Source organism: Hemitrygon akajei, chromosome 7, assembly GCF_048418815.1.
Source record: "Hemitrygon akajei chromosome 7, sHemAka1.3, whole genome shotgun sequence".
NCBI lineage: Eukaryota > Metazoa > Chordata > Chondrichthyes > Myliobatiformes > Dasyatidae > Hemitrygon > Hemitrygon akajei.
In genome coordinates, this window is record NC_133130.1 from 81,812,969 (window position 1) to 81,834,528 (window position 21,560).

General features: G+C 41.1%; 1 protein-coding gene across 9 annotated transcripts in view; it reads right to left on the minus strand.

Annotated features, from left to right (window-relative positions):
- The window catches only part of plcb4a (phospholipase C, beta 4a), a 540,859-nt gene that overhangs the window by 188,634 nt on the left and 330,665 nt on the right, over positions 1-21,560 (minus strand). For all 9 annotated transcript variants that reach the window (XM_073051319.1, XM_073051318.1, XM_073051315.1 and 6 more), the window contains 5 exons: positions 20,474-20,533; positions 18,868-19,011; positions 12,895-12,974; positions 10,300-10,353; positions 3,080-3,161 (listed from right to left, as the gene is read on the minus strand). In XM_073051319.1, the coding sequence (XP_072907420.1) occupies positions 3,080-3,161; positions 10,300-10,353; positions 12,895-12,974; positions 18,868-19,011; positions 20,474-20,533 (420 nt within the window). The remainder of the gene's footprint in view (positions 1-3,079; positions 3,162-10,299; positions 10,354-12,894; positions 12,975-18,867; positions 19,012-20,473; positions 20,534-21,560) is intronic.

Genomic DNA, 21,560 nt, shown 5'->3' on the forward strand with positions numbered 1-21,560 from the left:
TATCAGGAAGGGTTAGATGTGCTGGGCCTGTATAGAGAGAAGACCTAACTGAAACATAAAATTCCAAGGTGGATGTGAAGAAGATGTTTCTTCTAGTGGAAGGTCTCGAATTAGCAATCACAGCTTAAAAATAAGGGATCACCCAATTAAAGCAGAATAAGGTGTAATCTTTTCTGACGGTGACAAGTCATTCAGCTCACTACTGCAAGAGATGATGAAAAATAAATTTCGATATTCTTAAGATAAAGGTCAAAGTATGTATACTATATACAACCCTATATACCATCTCCTTACAGGCAGCCACAAAACAAAGAGACTCAATGGAACCCATTAAAAAAAAGATGGTCAACCACCCAATGTGTAAAAAAATGAACAAATCATACAAACAATGAGAAGCAAGCAAACAGCATTCAGAACTAAAGTTCAGGTAAGTGAGCTCACAGCCATGACGCCAGTCATCACTGCAGCCAGTCCAAAAGCCCATTGGTTGCAGGTCACAGCTTCAGTTCAGAGTAGAACTTGCTAAACAGCAAGCCGAACACCAGCCCGTCCCTTGCCTCTGGCCCCAACACCCTGACCTTTTCAATTTGGCTCGCTCCTTGGCTCATTTCTTGTTCTCGGACCCACCCCTGCCACTTCGAAAGCTCTTGGGCCTGGGGCCCACTGCCTTGATTCGTCCTGTATCCACACTTTCCAATATGGCCTGGTGCATAAATCAGTCAAACAATGGCTCATTCTTTGCTCTTGGGATTGGGCCCTGCCACCTCGACTCTGCCTCGTCTCAGCTCACTTCAGATCTGCTGTTTCGAATCGGTTCCAGCAACAGCCAAATGTTGGCCTCTTGTCTCGCTCTCTGTGTTTCGCTTCCCACAGATGTAGCCTTACCTGCTGAGTATTTCCAGCAAGTTCTGTTTTTATTTGGAAATTTGTTGCTTTGGTTACAAAGAGATCAGCTCTGATCTTCTGAAAAGGCAGACTTGATTGGCAACATGCTTACACGCACATGGATTAGGACTAAGAGTAGGCCCTCTTGCTCCTAATTCATATGAGTTTATGCATGTGATCTACTAACCTGTCAATGCTTTTCTATTTATTCACCATGACTGCTTGTGTTTAGGCTGGAGACCAAACCTGCAGCTCACAAATATGAGAAAGCTGCTACTGAGCTGCAGATTGTTCCATCTGAGTGATCTGAACAGTTCCATCAGAACTGTTCCCACAACCTATCGACTCACTTTCAAGGACTCTTCATCTCATCTTCTTGATACTTATTGCTTTTTAATTTTTTTCTCTTTCATACTTTCACAGCTCATTGTCTTTTGCACCTTGGTTGTCTGTCTTCCCTGTTGGTTGCTATCTTTCATTGATTCTATTGAGTTTCTTGGATTTACTGCGTATACCCGTAAAAATGATTCTCAGGGTTGTATATGGTGACATATATGCATTTTGATAATAAACTTTACTATGAGCTTCGGACATACTGCGTAGGATATTAACTCAGAATATAGATTGGTTGAGCTCTGCACCTTTGGATTTAAACCTTCAATCCGAAAAAACTTGCTGATGTCAGAAATGAATGCCACCTTTGCTGAATATTATCAATGCAGCTCATTATTTTTTTCCTTTCGGCTTGATTCTACGATAATAATTTGCATTTACTTTGTGAGTTCAAAGCAGGCATAAATATAAAATTCTGGAGATCCAGAGAAACATATTTAAAAGTCATAATTGACAGAACGACACCAAACGTTGTAAAAGAGATCAGTTTTGAAGTTGTAAAATACAGAGGCAAGAGATAGACTTCCAGTGCATAAAATGGGAAGGGATTAGTGGAAGGGAAGTGTCGGTTGGTGGGGGGGGGGGGGGGGGGGGGGCGTAGAATTTGAATGAGCAGCGTCCAACAGTGAGGGAAAGGAAGATTACAGCTTTGGAGCTGGTTGCACAGGAAGGAAGTGATAAGGACACAGAGTTACAATGAAGCTGTCAGAGAAATTTTAACAGGGTTCTTTATCACTCTATTTTGTCAGCAACTTATGGCCACGGGAACTAGAGGACACGGCTGGGATGATTAGCTAGGGAGCTGCTTGCAAACTGAACTATAGATTTGCATCTGGTTTCTTCATTCACCGCTCATTGTGCCTGGACCTAGATTTAATCAGTTAGCTGTATTATTTCTAAGTGAAGCACAGAGCAAGAGACAGTTAATTGTCTGGCTCCACCTGATGATCTGCACGCCTGCATAAAATAATAATTTGTTGTGTTATCCTATATTCTCCTCTGACTACATACAACTAATGTCTTTCTGCTTTAGAGAACTGGGGGGAACCCACTTTTTCTCTGTTTTGCTGTCCGACTGATTCAGAACCATTCAAAATCTACAGCTGGTGCACCTGATCTCCCGCTTGAAAGGTGGAATCAGCATTTAGCAAAGGTAGGGCAAAAACATCCTGAATTATGGAGCCATATGCACAAACATCCCAAACTTTACACCATGAATGGCTGGTGTATGTAACAAGACCTCATTCATGGGGCTGCCAACCTTGATGGTAAAGCGCTCAAAAAGATTTATTGTACTCAGTTTTAAAATTAATTTCTACCGCTTTAAGGTATTTTAAATAAATTTATCATTTGTTAATTAATTTTTAAAAATTATTTTAATTATTTGAATCTTTTTTAGAATTTTGAAGAGTTTAATCATTTCTGTACAATGTGTGACTTGGTAAAAGTTCAGAGAAGTGCAGTCAGTGACTCAAATCAGTATGATCTGGTTCATTAACACTAATGGTCAAGCACTTGAATCAATTTTTATGTTTATCTGGGACGAAAGAACTTCTTGGAGATAATTCATAAGTTCATGACCTTTGCAGCTGATGCTATTGTTATGGTTGAGTACTGAGAAAGTACAAGAGAGTAGAAGTGTAGGTATACACCTTAGATACTGTAGATCTGAGAAGATTAAAGGAAATGAGAGAAGGATTGAAGCAGATGACAGTGCCAACCTACTGGCTATTTTAACTAATTATTTTTTTATATATTATTTCATTAAAATTGAAAGGCCGAAGGTAATTCAAATTCTTACCTTGCCACTGGGAAGACCAAGTTCTTTCAAGACTTGAAATATCACCTTCTCTGTCTTGCCTGATGCAAAGGTTCTGGTAATACTGGAAAATAAAACAATCAAATACTCAGGGATTTAAACATTTTTGAATTTTAGGATAATTTCCTCACAGTAACTTAATTTTGATTGTTCTAGTTTTATCGGCACTGTCATAATGACTTACACAGAACAGTACAGCACAGGAACAAGCCCTTTGGCCCTAATCTGTGCTGAACATGATACCAAATTGAATAAAACTATTTCTGCCTACATGTGATTCATATCCTTCTATACTCAGCACATTCAAGTGCCTATCTAAATGCCCCCTAAACACCACTATCGTACCTGCTTCTAACACTACGCCTGGCAGTATGTTCCAGGCACCTACCACTCTTTTAAAAAGCTTGTCCCATACACCTACTTTAACCACAGTACTGAGCCATGGAACCCCATAGACCTGCACCGAAATATTTCCTTCTCTTGAAATTAAGTTCATGGCAGGCATGCTGTGCCCACATATATTTATGGCCTATTTGTATTGTGTATCTTTCAGCTTTACAAATTTCTGTGACTGTAAATCGGGCTCATGATGCAAAAGGTAATTTGCCCTCATATTATGCACTTTATGCTGTGTCTTCTGGTTGCTACTTCTAAACTTAACCACCTGGAATTGATAAGGGAGCAGTTCCTAAGCGCATCCTTTAATAGGCGAGTTAAAATTAGTGTCAGTCTGCCATTTTGGCTTAAATATTTGTCAATATGATACAAGTGATTTGATAGTCAGCATAATCTAGCCAATAAAGTCTATTTTGTGAGATGTAGACATTGCTGGCAAGGGTGGCATTTAACATCCATCTATAAATGTCCTTTAGGTACTTCAGAGGACAGATAAGAGCCAAGCACACAAATAAGTACGGAAACACATAAATGCCAAGCCAGATAAGGGTGGCACATTTCTTGTCTTGAAGGGCATCAGTGAATCAGACAGGTTTTTGCAAAAAACAAATAGCTATGTGGTAACCATCACTGATCTGATTTTACAATTCCAGATTCATTTCATTACTTAAATTTAAGTTAATTATAGTGTAATTGGCCATTCATCTACATTAATCCCTTGTGTTTATGCATCTACATCATAATCCAGCTTCTATAGTACCTTGTTTCTCAACCGCTGTGCAAATTAATCTGTTTGGTTAGTGAAGTACATCACCTGATAATAAAGGATGGCAGTAACCTCCACTTCTGTTTAATATGACAGTTTTTATCTACCCTATCCATTGTTGAACAACTCTTATCTGCAAGAATAACAAAACTGGTGACATCTACTGTCATTTGCTCCAGTGTTCCTGAATAATTTTCAGTAAAAAATTTACATATCTAGAAATTTGCCCATTGCTAATACTAAATGTGCTATATTAATCAATGAGTTTCAGGGGCTTTAAAAAAAATAGGAAGCCTTGATTAGTCGGGTTTTCTGTCAGTGAGGGTAACAACAGTCTACAGAATTTCCCAGCAAAAACATTTCTACAGATTTTGATTGAAGTGTTAAAAAGATTTAAATTAGCTAATTTTGAACATGATGCCATATTAAGTATCAGCATAACTTATGGCACTGTTCTGGTTTCCGAATTGGAAGGTCCTGAATATACTGAGTCAGTCATAGAACAATACTGCAAAGGCCCTTCAGCCCAAAAAGTCCATGCCGACCACAGTACCCATCCAGCTAGTCCCAATTTCTTGCATTCAGCCCATACCCCACTAAGTCCAGCACCTCCATGTACCTAACCAAGTGCCTCCAAAATAATACTTTTGTAATTGTCTCAACTATTTCCTCCAGTGGCTCATTCCATCCTCTGTGTGAAAAAGCTGCTCCTTAGGTCTCTTTTAAATCTTACCCCCTCTCACTCTAAATTTCTGACCCCTAGTTTTGGACTCCTCTACTCTGGGGCAAAGACTATTTTAAGCATCAGTGTAACCTTCCCACCCATTCTCCTATGTTCCAAGGAAGAACGATCTAGCTTAGCCAAATTTTCCCTAAAGCTTGGGCTCTCTAATTCTGCTAACATATTTGCATCTTTTTCCTGCACTCTTTCCACTTTAATCACATCATTCCTATAATAGGGTCACACATCACCTCACAGTTATCAGTACTGAAATCCATTTGCCAATCCTTGGTTCACATTCCTAATTGGTCAAGTTTTAAACTAATCAGGTAATTGGGCAATCGACAAGTGATATTAACGTGAATTTAGGTTTAAGAAGAGCATCAATTGAGTAAATGGTCACATGGTTAGAGCAGGAAGCCGAGGCTTTGGCTCAAGAGGCTTCAGCGAGAAGAGGCTGAGGCTAGGTTTGGGTTTCTGCCAAGCTTCTCTTTCTTCCTTTCTTTATTACTGTCCAGGAAACACAGCGCTAATAGATCCCAGGACTGTAGTTTGCTCCTCTTGCAAGATATGGGAAGCCTAGAAGACCTTCAAGTGTCCCTAATAGCTACATCTGCAAAAAGTGCAAACGGCTGCAGCTCCTTACAGACTGTGTTAGGGAACTGGATGACCTATAGCTCATTCAGGAGAATGAGGAGTTGACGTAGCAAAACTACAGGGAAGCAGTACACTTAGGTTGCAGGAGGCAGATAGCTGGGATTCTGTCTGGAGAGGGAAAGGGCACAGGTAGATGGTGCAGTGTACCCCAGTGGCTATTTCCCTCAATAACAAGTATACTCCCTCTAATACTGTTGTGGGATGGAGGGTGGGAAGCTCCCTAGGGAAAGTCACAGCAATGAGGTCAATGGCACCAAGTCAGGCTCCGTAACGCAGAAGGGAAGCAGGGAGAAGAGGAAAGTGGTGGTGATAGTGAATTCAGAAGTTAGTGGAACAGGTTAGGAGAACATGTGAATGTAAACAGAGACTCACAGATGGTATGCTGCCTCCAAGGTGCTAGGGTCAGGGCATGTCTCAAATTGGGTCCACACCATTCTTAAGGGGTAGGGTGAGCAGCCAGATGTCAATGTACACATTAGTACCAATGACATAGCTAGGAAAAGGGATGAGGTTCTGAAGAGTGAATGTAGGAAACTAGGAAGCAGAGCCTCAAAGGTATTGATCTCTGGAATGCTGCCTATGCCACTTGCCAGTGAGGGTAAGAATAGGATCATATTGCAGATGAATGCATGGTTAAGGAACTGGTGTAGAGTTCAGGGTTTCAGATTTGTGTAGCATTGGGATCTCCTCTGGGGAAGATATGACCGACAGAAAGGGTTCAGGTTACACCAATGACCTTGGAGGCAAAGTTTGTGAGAGCTGTTGGGAGGGTTTAAACTAAGTTGGCAGGAGGAGGAGGGAACCAGAGTGAGAGGGCAAATGATGTAGGTTAAAGTGCTGGCACAACACTGTGGGCTACAGGATCTGTATTGTTCTGTACTGTTCTATAGTCTAGAGCCACAGTGATCCATTTCAGTTATTTCCTCTGCTTCATTCCCTAAAAGTAGGTACTGCACTCTCCTGTGTATGGACTTCTATATAAAGTGCCTATAAAAATATTCACCCCCCCCCCCTTCCTTGGAGTTCTCATGTTTTACAACACTGAATCACAGTGGATTAAATTTGCCTTTTTTGACACTGATCAACAGAAAAAGACTCTTTCATGTCAAAGTGAAAACAGATCTCTACAACGTGATCTAAATTAATTACAAATATAAAACACAAAATAATTGATTTCATAAGTATGCACACCACACCCCCCCCCCCCTTTAATATGACACACCAAATCATCACTGGTGCAGCCAATTGGTTTTAGAAGTCACATAATTAGTTAAACGGAAATCTGTTTAGGGAAATCTGTGTGCAGTCGAAGTGTTTCAATTGATCGTAGTAAAAATACACCTGTAGCTGGAAGGTCCATCTGTTGGTGAGTTAGTATCCTGTTAAGAACTAACACCATGAAGACAAAAGAACACCTCAAGCAGCCCCAACAAAAGGTTATTGAAAAGCACGTCAGGAGATTGAAACAAGGAAATTCCCAAGTCACTGAATATCCCTTGGAGTACAGTTACGTCAATCACCAAGAAATGGAAAAAATACGGCACAGCTGTAAGTTTGCCTAAAGCAAGCCTAACTCAAAAACTGAGAGACCGTGCAAGAAGGGGACTAGAGAGGGAGGCCACCAAGAAACCTGGAGGAGTTACAAGCTTCAGTGGCTGAGATGGGAGAGACGGTGCATACAACAACTGTTGCCCGGGTGCTTCACCAATCACAGCTATACGGGAGAGACAAAGGAAAAGCCACTGTTGAAAAAAAACTCACATGAAATCTCAGCTAGAGTTTCCCAGAAGGCATGTGGTAGACTCTGAAGTCAACTGCGAAGAAGGTTCTATGGTCTGATGAAAGCAAAATTGAGCTTTTTGGCCATCAGACTAAACGCTATGCTTGGCATAAGCCTAACACCATACATCATCAAAAACACACCATCCCTACCATGAAGCATGGTGGTGGCTGCATCGTGCTGTGGGGATGCTTCACTGCTGCAGGCCCTGGAAGGCTTGTGAAGGTAGAGGGTAAAATGAATGCAGCAAAATACAGGGAATTCTGGAGGAAAACTGATGCAGTCTGCATGAGAACTGTGACTTGGGAAAAGATATGTTTTCCAACAAGACAATTACCCCAAGCTTAAAGCAAAAGCTACACAGGAATGCCTTAAAAACAACAAATTAATGCGCTAGCGTGGCCAAGTCAGAGTTTAGACCCTAATCCAATTGAGAATTCATGGCTGGACCTGAAAAGGATTGTTCACTCACAATCTCCAGGCAATCTGACAGAGCTTGAGCAGTTTTGTAAAGAAGAATGGGGAAAAATTGCAGTGTCCAGATGTGCAAACCTGATAGAGACCTATCCACACAGTAATTGCTGCCAAAGGTGCATCTGCTAAAAATTGACTTGAAGGGGGTGAATACTTTTGCAATCAATTATTTTGTGTTTTATATTTGTAATTAATTTAGATTACTTTGTTGAGATCTGCTTTTCACTTTGACACGAAAGAACCACCTTCTGTAGATCAGTGTCAAAAAAAGCCAGATTAAATCCACTGTGATTCAATGTTGTAAAACAATAAAACATGAAAACTTCTGGGGGGGGGCGGGGAATGGAAATACTTTTTATAGGCACTGTATTGACACAGTAAATTTTCCTGGGCATATTTTACAAATTCCACCCTGTGCGGGCCCTAAACATTTTGGATGGCCCATTCAAGGAAAATTAAAATCTCTCACTATTACAACCTTTTTTAACCAACTATATGTTTCACTTCTGAACACACCTGCTCTTCACGTGGTTGCAGACTTTGGGGAGGGTCTTCCATACAATTCTACTAGATGGTCCTCCCCTTCTTGTTCCTAATTTCTACGGCCCCAGTGATACCCCAAGAATAATTCAAAAGAGTAAGAATACAACACCTTGATCTGTATCTGATGCTGTGTCTTGAACCTAAAAGTCAACCTGCCCGACAGACTCAGTTTTTCCAGTGTTCTATGTTCATCTGCAGATTAATGGAAAAAGACTAAGGAGCTGGTGGTGGACCTGAGGAGGGCTAAGGCACCGGTGACCCCTGTTTCCATCCAAGGGGTCAGTGTGGACATAGTGGAGGATTACAAATACCTGGTGATCTGAATGGACAATAAACTGGACTGGTCAAAGAACATTGAGGCTGTCTACAAGAAGGGTCAGAGCTGTCTCTATTTCCTGAGGAGACTGAGGTCCTTTAACATCTGTCGGACGATGCTGAGGATTTTCTACGAGGCTGTGGTGGCCAGTGCTATCATGTTTGCTGTAGTGTGCTGGGGCAGCAGGCTGAGGGTAGCAGACACCAACAGAATCAACAAACTCATTCATAAGGCCAGTGATGTTGTGGGGGTGGAACTGGACTCTCTGACAGTGGTGTCTGAAAAGAGGATGCTGTCCAAGTTGCATGCCATCTTGGACAATGACTCCCATCCACTTCATAATGTACTGGTTAGGTACAGGAGTACATTCAGTCAGAGACTCATTCCACTGAGATGTAACACTGAACAGCACAGGAAGTCATTCCTACCTGTGGCCATCAAACTTTACAACTCCTCCCTCGGAGTGTCAGACACCCTGAGCCAATAGGCTGGTCCTGGACTTATTTCCACTGGACATGATTAACTTATTATTATTTAATTATTTATGGTTTTATATTGCTATATTTCTTCACTATTCTTGGTTGGTGCGGCTGTAATGAAACCCAATTATCCCTCGGGATCAATAAAGTATGTCTGTCTGTCTGTTTTCTGCAAAAATGCATAACTGTGGTACAGCACTACGGGTATCCTACGCTGATATTCTTCATGTTATTCCTTCCTCAGTCAGCATCACACACATTAATCACCTGGTCATTATTACATTGCTCTTAGTTTGATAATGGTTCAGATTTTTTCTTAGCTAACTGCAGTGAGGAGATACCTAAAATATAATATTGTTGTAATGTGCGCTTTAAGATAACATGAGACTGGGAAATGTGCTCCACAAATGCAACGCTTTGCATTATTTTGCATCAGACCCGAACACAGAATTTGTATCCCTGATAAAATATACAATTCATGACTGTAAAAACAGTGGATGAGATTCTGCTGAGATTCTCCAGGTTACAGAAGAGAATGCAGATGCTGGAATCTACAGCAACAAACCAAATGCTGGAGAATTTGGTCAAGCGGCAGCTAAGGAGGAGGAAAGAGTTGTTGACGCCTCAAACCAATTGTCTCGGTAGCAGATTGTTTGTTCCTCCAGGTTATCTGCTGAAACCCGTCCCCCCCCTGAAGCCTTGACAAATTAAGAAAATAGGGCTTCTCAGCTTTCCATGACTCTTTCTCTGAAGTCAAAGATCATTATTTGCCACAGGCTTGCAGACTCTTGCCACAGACACGTTCCAAGGTATTTCCTAACAATAAATAGTTGAACTACAATTCAGGTCATTTGGGATGAAGTAAAACAATTGTTTAAAACAAATTAAATTCGCAAATGGCATGTGCAGTGGTCTATCCATTTTAACACAGATACTCAATTTTCCCACACACTTGATCTGCTTTTTCTTTGTCTTCTTGGTTCAGCACCATTTCAGTGGTTGCTTCCAAAACACCACAAATATTGTTTATGTGACAGAGTAATAGTACACATTTATTAAACACTTCTCACCTCCTTACTGGAATTTTTCCATTTATATTAGTCAGAAACGATAACCTCATCCAGCTGAAAGAGAAAAAGAAATTATTCATGTTATTACTTATTAAAAATCAGTGAGAAAGCAGGATTGAAGCAGCGGGGTTGCTAATGCAGCCATTCATGTGGCTTTACGTAAACATCTAATAAATTGTGCAGGGTAATAAACACTTACAAAGTCCTGTATGTGGCACCATGACCATCCGGAGCAGCTGCAGGATATTCTCAAGGAGGATGGGGAGAGCCAGAGGTTGTGGTGCAAACTGGCAACAATCACACAGGCAGAAAAGGGAAGTGTCCCTATGCAGTGAGTATTTAGAGTTAGGAAAGAGGGTGAGGAGAAAGACCTCCAAAGTTGTAATCTCCGGATTTCTCCCCGTGTTGCAAGCTAGTGCAGGTAGGAATGAGTGGCTGTGGAGATGATGCAGGGGACAGGGTTTCAATTTCTTTGATCACTGGAACCTTTTCCAGGGAAGAGGTGATCTGTACAAGAGGGACAGGCTACACCTGAACTGGAGGGAAACCAGTATCCTGGCAGGGAGGTTTGCTAGGGAGAGTATAAACTACGTTTGTAGTTTTGCAGGGGGCTGGGAACTGGAGCCCTAAGTCAGTAAGGAAATGATCGGACCGGAAGGTAAGTGTCAGGAAAAGTATTGAAAGCCAAAATCGAAGTAACAGGTATGATGGGTCGGATCACTTGAAATGTGTATATTTTAATGCATCTTTGTGTCCTCTCTAACCACACGTTGGAGTTAGCCGAGTCTGCAGTCTCTTGCAAAGTCCTGAGGGCTGGTGAGTGGCTAATGTTGAACCTCTATTTAAGAACGGAACTAGGGAAAATCCTGGGAAGTACAGATCAGTGATTCTCATGTCAGTTGTAGGGAGATTGCTGGAGAAAATTCTTAAGGATAGGATACATGAGCATTTGGAAACCCTCGTCCTAATTAGGGAGAGCCAGCATGGATTTGTGCGTGGCAGGTCGTGCCTAAGCAACTCAGCTGAGGGTTTTGACAAGATGATGAGAGAGATTGATGAGGGTAGGGCAGTGGATGTTGTCTACATGGATTTTAGTAAGGCATTTAACAAAGTCCCTCATGGGAGGCTAATCCAGAATGTTAGGATGCATGGGATCCGTGGCAAATTGGCAAATTCAGAATTGGCATAGAAGACAGAGGGGAGTGGTTGAAGGGACTTATTCAAGCTGAAGGTCTGTAATTAGTGGAGTTCCACAGGGATTTGTGCTGGGACTTCGGCTGTCTGTAATGTATATAAATGACACGGATGAAAACGTAGTTGGGTGGGTCAATAAAATTTGCAGATGATATTGAGATCGGTAGAGTTGCGGATCGTGTAGAAAACTGGCAAAGAAAATAGCATGATATAGACCAGTTGCAGATATGGGCTGAGAAATGGCAGCTGGCATTTAATCCAGATAAATGTGAGGTGTTGCACCTCGGTAGGGCAAATGCAAGAAGACAGTACACCGTTAATAGCAAGGTGCTGAGCAGAGAGATCTTGAAATCTAAGCACAAAGCTCCTTGAAATTAACCACATAAGTGAATAAGGTGATTAAGAAGGCTTACGGAATGCTTGCTTTATTAGTCAAGGCACTGAGTTCCAAAGTCAGGTGGTTATTTCGCAACTTTATAAAACTCTGGTTCAGCCACATCTGGAGTATCGCGTACAGTTCTGCTCGCCCTGCTACAGGAAAGATGTGGAAGCTATGGAGAGGGTGCAGAAGAGGTTTACCAGGATGCTGCCTTGTTTGGAGGGCATGTGCTATCACGATAGGCTGGATAAACTTGAGTTGTTTTCCCTGGAGCATCAGAGGCTGATAGGGGATCTGTTAAAGGCTTACATAATTATGAGAAGCCTAGACAGCGAGGACAGGGAGTATGTGCTTCCCAGGATTGAAATATCTAATACCAGAGGGCATGCATTGAAGGTGAGAGGGGGTAGGTTCAAGAGGAATGTAAGGGGTAAGTTTTTTTTTGGTGTTTTTTTTTTACACACAGAGAGTGGTGGGTGCCCGGAATGTGCTGTCTGATGTGGTGGTAGAAGCAAATATATTAGAGACTTTTAAGAAACGTTTGTATAGGCACATGGATGTAAGGAAGGTGGAAAGATATGGACATGGTGTGGGTAGGATGGATTAGTGCTTGTGTTTTTAATTTGCTTTTTAGTTGCTTTGGCACAACTATGTGGGCTGAATGGCCTGTTCCTGGGCTGAACTTTTCTACATTTTATGTTTGAAAGAGTCTTCAACTGCTTGTATAGAAACATTAATGCTGTTGTGTTAAATTCCTGTGTGGCCTGTTTTGATGAAATCAAAGCAACATCAACCAGCTGTGGTTTAACATTAGAGATACTAATTTTGTAACACGTCTCAAATCAGTTCCTCAGTTCAGCTGGTCTCTTTTTATGTAATCTTACCGTGTACAAATAGGATTAACAGTTTATATTACTGTTACCAAGCAGAATATAAGTGTGCATGATGAATACAGTAAACCCAGTGTAAAGCAATTACATTGGTTGTTATTTTACATCAGGAAATGACTTAAATGGCTTAACTGTTTTGTGAGACATGTCATAGGGCAGACATTATTCGCTTTGAAGTTGTGGACAATGGATCTCAATCCTTCTACCCAATGCTGAAAGATATGAAAGGAAAATAATTTTCAGTAAATTCATATAGCAATATTTAATTCCCTTTTTTTTGAACCAGCATGTTCAAAGACTGATCTTTATCATGGTACAATTCCAGTTACTATTCAGCAAACATAATGCACAGCATAGGAATACCCGTTTACCAGACTTCCAGAAATAAGACTGCTTTAGAGTTTTTTTGAAGAAGTTTTTTTCCCCCAGTTACTACTCAGATTTCTCTGCTGTTCTAACAAGTATACCTATGCATGGTGGGGGGAGTGCGCGGCATGGAACCTTGAGCAGGGAGCTAGAGGTAACTGTTCTATCACTGGTTCCTTTATCTTTTTGGTCTTCGAGGATGCCACTTGAACCCAGAGGATTTCAAAGATCAATGTTATTTGCATATACTTTTACATGTATTAGGAATTTGTGGCAGCAGTACAGTGCAAAGACATGGAATTGCTATCAATTACCAAACAAATAAATAGTGCAAAAACAAAGGAATGACGAAGTAACATTCATGGGTTCATCAACCGCTCAGACATCTGATAATGGAGGGGAAGAAATTGCTTCTGAATCAGTGAAAGTAGGCCCTCAGGCTCCTCCACCCTTTCCCCAATGATATTAACAAGAAGAGGGCATGTCCCAGATGGTGAGGGTCCTAAGTGATGGATGTCATCTCTTTAAGTTGTTCTCAATGGGGGGGTGGGGTGGGGTGGGGTGAAGTGTTGCCTCTATGTTGGAGTTGGCTGAGTCTGTGGTCTCTGGCGATCATGAGCATCAGAGCCTCCACACCAGGCTCTGACGCACATTTTTGGGATGTGGGAATGAAAAGGAACACCCAGGATAAATCCTGACAGCCATAAGAAAACATGTAAACTCTGCAGTGACCACATTATCAGTGAGGACTGAACACGAGTTGCTGGGATTATCAGACTGCCGCTCTTCCCAGTATCATTCAAGCAGCCTATTTCTATATTAGTGCAGGATGAGTTCTATATCGGAAGCTAAGACATTTATCGAGGGATCCTGCAAGGAAGGGTCAACCATAAACAAAGCTCAATTATAAACACCTGTCTGGATGCTGTTCATTGACTATAGCTCAGGGTTTAACATCATCATTCCTATAGTCCTGATCAATAAGCTATGGAAGCTGGGCCTCTATACCTCGCATTGCAATTGGATCCTCGATCATAATCTGTTCATATTGGTATTAATGTCTCCTCCTCAATGACGATCAACACTGGTGTACCTCAGAGATGTGTGCTTAGGCCATTGCTTTACTCTCGCTATACTGTGTGGCTAGGCATAGCTTGAATTTGCTGATGATACAACCATTGTTTGCAGAATCTCAGCTGGAGACGAGAGGGTGTACAGGAGTGAGATACACCAGCTGGTTGAGTGGTGTTGCAGCAACAATCTTGCACTCAACATCAGTAAGAACAAAGAGCAGATTGTGGACCAGAAAGGGTGGGACGAGGTAACACGAACCAATCCTCAAAGAGGGATCGGAAGTGAGAGAGTGAGCAATTTCAAATTCCTGGGTGTCAGAATCTCTGAGGATCTAACCTGATCCCAACATATCAATACAGCTATAAAGAAGGCAAGACAGCAGCTGTATTTCATTCGCAAACACAAGGAAATCTGCAGATGCTGGAAATTCAAGCAACACACACAAAAAGCTGGTGGAACGCAGCAGGGCAGGCAACATCTATAGGAAGAAGTACAGTTGACGTTTCGGCCGAGACCCGTCCTGACTGTACTCCTTCCTACAGATGCTGCCTGGCCTGCTACGTTCCATCAGCATGTTGTGTGTGCAGCTGTATTTCATTAGAAATTTGAGATTTGGTTTCTCGCCTAAGACACTTGAAAACTTCTACAGATGTACTGTGGAGAGCATTCTGACAGGTTGCATCACTGTTTGTTATAGGAGGTGGGGCTACTGCACTGAATCAAAAGAAGCTACAGAAAGCTGTAAAATAAGTCAGCTCCATCTTAGGTACTAGCCTCCGTAGTATCCAAGACATCTTCAAGTAGCGGTGCTTCAGAAAGGCGGCGTCCATCATTAAAGACCATCACCCAGGACATGCCCTGTTCCCATTGTTACAGAGAAGAGGTACAGAAACCTGAAGGCACACTCTCAGCAACTCAGCAATTCAAGAACATCTTCTTCCCCTTTGCCACTTGATTTCTAGAAGAACATTGAATCCATGAACACTGCCTCATATTTAAAATTTCTGTTGTTGCGCTGTTCTTAATTTAATTATTTTATATATATATATAAAAACACACTAACTGTAATTTTTTTTTCAAAATCATATATTGCACTGTACTGCTGCCGCTAAGTTAATAAATTTCACGGCATATGCTGGTGAGATAAAACCCAATTCTGATTCAATTAAGGGAAACCTGGCAAAAACAACATAGATGCTGCTAATTTCTCACACTTACGGTAATCTCTTGTCAATGCCCTTACACCTAAGTGACATCTATGAATATTTCGCAATTGCACTGAACAGAAGTAAATGAGTGCAAAATTGGAATTGGTGTATGATTGTCACATGTACGGAGGAACAGGTAAAAGTTTGTCTTGCATACCGTTCATGCAGATCAAATTATTACAACAGCGCATTGAGCAGTCCAAGGTAAAACAATGACGAAATGCAGAATAAAGTGCTGAAGTTACGGAGGAAGTGCAGTGCAGGTAATAGCAATTGGAGGCCAATGATTACCCTAAAACATGCTCTTCATTTGGTTCTCAAAATGTTTGGAGACTGTGTTTAACAATCAGGTGTTAGAGGTTATGTTATAGAAAATCCTCAGTGAAGAAAGCCCCTCTTGAATAACGGCAACACCACAATAAAAAGTACAGCCTGAACAACATGGTCATTAAGTGTATATAAATAATCGGTCCAGGCTTCACCCTGATCTCAGGACTGTCTGCTTGAAATTTCAACTGGTATATAAATGGATGAGGAAGTGGAGGGATGGGTTAATAAATTTGCTGATGACACAAAGGTTGGGGGTGTTGTGGATCATGTGGAGGGCTGTCAGAGGTTACAGCAGGACATCAATAGGATGCAAAACTAGGCTGAGAAGTGGCAGATGGAGTTCAACCCAGATAAGTGTGAGGTGGTTCATTTTGGTAGGTCAAATATGATGGCAGAATATAGTATTAATGGTAAGACTCTTGGCAGTGTAGAGGATCAGAGGGATCTTGTGTCCAGAGTCCATAGGACACTCAAAGCCACTGTGCAGGTTGACAATACATACGATGCACTGGCCTTCATCAACCATGGGATTGTGTTTAAGAGCTGAGAGGTGATGTTACAGCAATATAGACCCCACTTGGAGTACTGTGCTCAGTTCTGCTTACCTCACTACAGGAAGGTTGTGGAAACTACAGAAAGGGTGCAGAGGAGATTTACAAGGATGTTGCCTGGATTGGGGCGCATGCCTTATGAGAATAGGTTGAGTGAACTCGGCCTTTTCTCCTTGGAGCGACGGAGGATGAGAGATGACCTGATAGAGGTGTATAAGATGATGAGAGGCATTGATCGTGTGGATAGTCAGAGGCTTTTTCCCAGGGCTGAACACAAGAGGGCGCAGTTATAAGGTGCCTAGAAGTAGGTACAGAGGAGATGTCGGAGATAAGCTTTTTTTTTTACGCAGAGAGTGGTGAGTGTGTGGAATGGGCTGCTGGTGACGGTGGTGGAGGTGGATACGAAAGGATCTTTCAACAGACTCCTGGATAGGTACATGGAACTTAGAAAAATAGAGGGCTATTTAGGTAATTTCTGAAGTAAGTACATGTTTGGTACAGCATTGTGGGCCGAAGGGCCTGTATTGTGCTGTAGGTTTTCCATGTTTCTATGGTGTTCCGGTTTCATAGCACACTAACAGGGCCGTTGGACCACTATGTTTTACCAAACTAATTTAGCTAATGACACCTAATCACTTCTGGTTGAACACTGTTCATGTCCTTCCATTCTCTGCATATTCATGTGCCTATCTCAGAGCCTTTTGAGTATCTCTATCATATCTGTCTCCACCACCACCCCTGGTGGCACACTTCAGGCAACCACCATTCTTCGTCTCGAAGAAACTTGTCCCGCACATCTTTGAACTTTACCCCCTTCCCACCTGAAATGCAACCTCTCAAGTACAAGACATATTCTGTGAAACTAGAACAACAGCTGAAACTCACAGGATAAAAGGGGGAGCATGCAAAAACTCACGCAGACAGTCCTGAGGATCAGGGTGATGCCCAGGCCAATGGAGTATGTACCAAAGATGTACTGGTGGCAGGAGAACTAAGCTGATGGGAGTGAAAAAGAAATTGATAGGTATACAATAAAGAATGGGTAAAGTAAGAGAGGAAATGGAATTTATAGGACTACTCTGAGAGTTAGAATAGACTTGATCGGCCAAATGGCATCCTTCTATGTCCCATGAAAATACAGGCAGCTCCAGTGACCCAGGGTCGATCCTGACCTTGGCCAGTATCCATCTGGAGTTAACCACATGTGCTTCCACAAGGCCCTCCTTCCATGTTATGAAGACAGGTTCATAAGGGTAATTGGCTACTGTCATTACCCCTACTGTAAGTGTATTACAGGAAAATTGGAATGAAAGAGTAAAAATACAGATTGTAGGGTCAGGGAATGGGACTTTTGGCATTGTACTGAGCCAGCAGGAGGGCTCAATGTGTTGAAAGATCACCATTCGTGTAAGAAACTGTGGAAAAAAGTACATAAGGAAATTACCACGGTAAAGGTCATCTTTACTGATTCCGATTAAAAGAAATTGTGATCGTAGATCAAAAAGGACATGGTGTAGATGGTACAGGAAGAAATGAGTTTTCTGAGAGGAAGAAAACAGCTTGAAACAACAGGACCATCAGAGCTCATGATCTGAGGATGGAGGCAAAGAGTGGTGTCCGTGAGGCTGAATACTGTGGAGGGAAGTTCTCCAAAAGAATTGAGGACAGTCTTAAATTCAATGGCCTGACAGTTTGCTATAATTTTGTGTACACTGCCATCTATTCACCTCTCTAAATATAAAGGCTTTTGTTTTTGACCCAGTGCGGACAATTTTTTTTCATTTCAAAATGCCGAGGTTGCCGTTAAAGGTAGCATTTGCTACCTTCAGCTCCATGACATTAATCTTATGATGGCTGGGAGCTACTTTTCCCTAAGGCCATCCAAGTTCAATGAAATCAAGCAAGTTTACCTCAAATGACTGATTCTTCTGATCCCTGATCAACCTGTGTTTCTGGTTACACCATCAAGAACATGCAGTTTTGTTTTGGTCTTTTAAAAATAAAAGTCAGGTCAGTCCGCTATGGGGATTTGCGAAATGGCACCGATTTTTGTTTAGCAGCTCCTTGTAAAACATCAATAGCATCTGAAACCAATGTACAAGAAGCTTGTGTCCCTGACAGCCATGAATTTTCTGGATGCTACTTTGCTCCTTGTAGATATAAGAACAGCAAGTTTAATTATGATGGAAATAATCCTTTCAAAATCCTTCAGCGATTTCCCCACTAGTGTTTCAAAGCAAGGTAGTCTGACAAAGCACTTGGAAGGAGGAAAACAGTGAATGCACACTAATGTGACCAGCAAACAGGTTATCCCACAAGACAGCTGGAAAATACATACGCTAAAAGGTGTCACATTCAATGGCTGAACAAATTATTTGCAGTATGCTGGTGAAGGTTAGAAATCAGAGAAAATTTAAAAATCGGACCCCATTCATATATTTATTAAATAAAATGGCACATGTCCCTAAGATAGGGTGCATTAGTGTCATTTGATTGGAAAATAGCAACATGTTCACTGTGAGAATATAATTCTCAATACTTCCGATTTATTTAAAGAAAGTGTTAATTATGTGTACCTTGGCAGTTTCGGCACTGTCAGCCACCAGATATGTAAAGCTGATGTTTACCAGATCTGCATCGCAGCAGATACAAAAAGTCCTTCCGTCCACTTCATTCTCTGCCTTTCCAATTGCTTCAAGTGCAGAAAGTAATTTGGGGTCCTTACACAAAATGAAAAAAAAAACATTTGTTTATTGGATTATTTTGGGCCGTGAGAAGACAGTTGAACATTCAGAAAATAATTTTAGCTCAATTAGCTGTAATTATGCTGTAGATGAAAGGGTTTAAATCATCCTTAAATGCTGTAGGCTGACAGGCAGTTCTTTTCTTAACCTCTGCCTTAACCACTTCGGTTCCTCTTGTGTCTTTCTGGTTGCTCAACACAAAACAGCTCTTGTTCTTTCAAACATTCTGTGTGGTTACCTGAAAAGGTTACTGTGGCAAATCACAAAACACAAGAACGTCTGCAGATGCTGGAAATCCAAGCAACACACACAAAATGCAGAGGAACTCAGCAGGTCAGGCAGCATCTATGGAAATGAATCAACAGTCAATGTTTTGAGCCGAGACCCTTCTTCAGGACTGGGAAGGAAGGGGGAAAACGCCGTATAAGGAGGAGTGGAGGGGAAGGAGAATAGCTCGAAGGTGATAGGTGAAGCCAGGTGGATAGGAAAGATAAAAAGCTGGAGAGAAAGGAATCTGATAGGAGAGAAAAGTGGACAGTAGGAGAAACAGAAAGAGGAGGGGCCCAGGGGGAGGTGACAAATGTGTGAGTAGATGCAAGAGGCAGAGATGTAAGCAGCTTATTTTGGAATAGAAATTCATTCTTTATTATATTCATAAGTGCACAATATAGTAACACACGTGCTTTTAATTCTCCTGAATATTTTACATTGTGTATTATCTCATCTTTTTCCTTGTTGCAATATCCTTGTACCAACCCATAAAACAAATGACTGACATGATTTTTTCACATATTAAGTTGTTACGTATGTGACTGAAGAGATATGTAATCTTTTGAAAACAGTTATAATGCAAATGCTTCTTCACTTCACTGCTAAAGTTACATCTGTGTAGTATCTCTAAAATGTAAAAAAAATCCAACGGGCATTAAGAAATTGCATTGAGACGATGATTTTTATCCTTTTGATGTACTTTAAGCAGCAATGCCCACTGAGGTGGTTTAGATCGAGGCAGAAGGGAAATGGGACAGGCCAAGTAAAAGGATATTTCAAAAGGACTGCTACGAAAGATTAGAAGATTAGATGGACAGAAGGAGTTTGGTATCTCTACAGGATGCTGGGTCAAAAGTCGATTAAACGACATTGAGAAAGAACGCAACTCGTAGAAAGACAGCTGTTCTGGATAGACGATATAATGATGTCAGAAAGAAAGGAGACATTTTCAGGATCAGTATGACACAGATTCAAAGCAGTCAGAAATATTGTAGAAAGGAGATTTGAGAAGCACAACTTTTGCTGAAAAAATGAGCTACAAAACCTCACATTTACCCTGCCAAGATGCTTGAGACTGAGTTCTCCTAATTTAAATTTATTTTCACCCATTTAATCACCTAACTAGTTTAAGTTTTTAAGAGGAAGTATGCACAAAACAAATTCTTACCTTGCGGATAGTCCCATATCGAATACTGTTTACCATTGAACATTCCAGTACTTGTCCTTCCTTAACATCAAAAATATGCACCAAATTTTCAGTACAAGGATTTCCATCGTGCACCACACATAATTTAATTACTTATCAGTGAAACTGATCAAAAACATTTTTGGCTCAAATGATACAACTAACACCATTTAAGTGCAAAATGTCCATTTAAGATCATTTGCCCTCTGCTTCCCCTTGGGGAAAAAATGGCTGGAGAGGGGTCAGAACCACACTGGTTCTACACTAACAAGGTGCTCTTTCACTGGTAAAACTGAAGTCAAGATGTAATCTTGCCATCTAGACCAGAACTAAAACCCATGCAGTTTCGGGTCCACCATTGTAAAAAGGTGCAATAAATACCAAATCTGAAACGACAAATCTCCATATTCCAAAACGATGGCGGCAGAATGAAGAATGAAAATGTTATAATTTGTTTTGTAACACTAGTTGGGCCAGAGATAAAGCCATGTGTGTTGATTTAGGTGCCCATTTACAGTAGGGTTTTGAAGCCAGAGACACCAATGTGTAAACTTATTAAGATGAATCCAAGGATGAGAAACAATAGCTAAAGCAAAAAAGAGATAAATTCCAATAGAGCAGAAAGGGTAAGGTTGGCGAGTTACGAATACTAGGTCAATTTATGTAATAGCCACAAGGACAGAGTCAAAGAAATCACATAACTCTTATTGGAGATTTGATGGACAAAAATGCCTTAAATATAAATAGAAAATGTTGGAAACACCCTTTGAGCAGCATCGGTGGAATGAGGAATTTAAATTTCAGGTTGGTGATCTTACATTGGAATCTGAATAGTTAACTTTCTGTCCTTCTCCATGGCTACTACAGTAGAGAGTGATATATCAGAGCAAGTGGTAAACAGATAAACTATCTAAAGCAGAGGATTACAAGCAGAAGTGTTGCTCCAGCAAAGTCCTCTTACCAATAGGTTTCTTGATGAACTTTTTAGATCCCCCAATTAAAGATACTGTAAAGGACATTTGTCATCCCCTTTAAAAAAAATAATTTGGAAAAACGTTGCACTAAAATC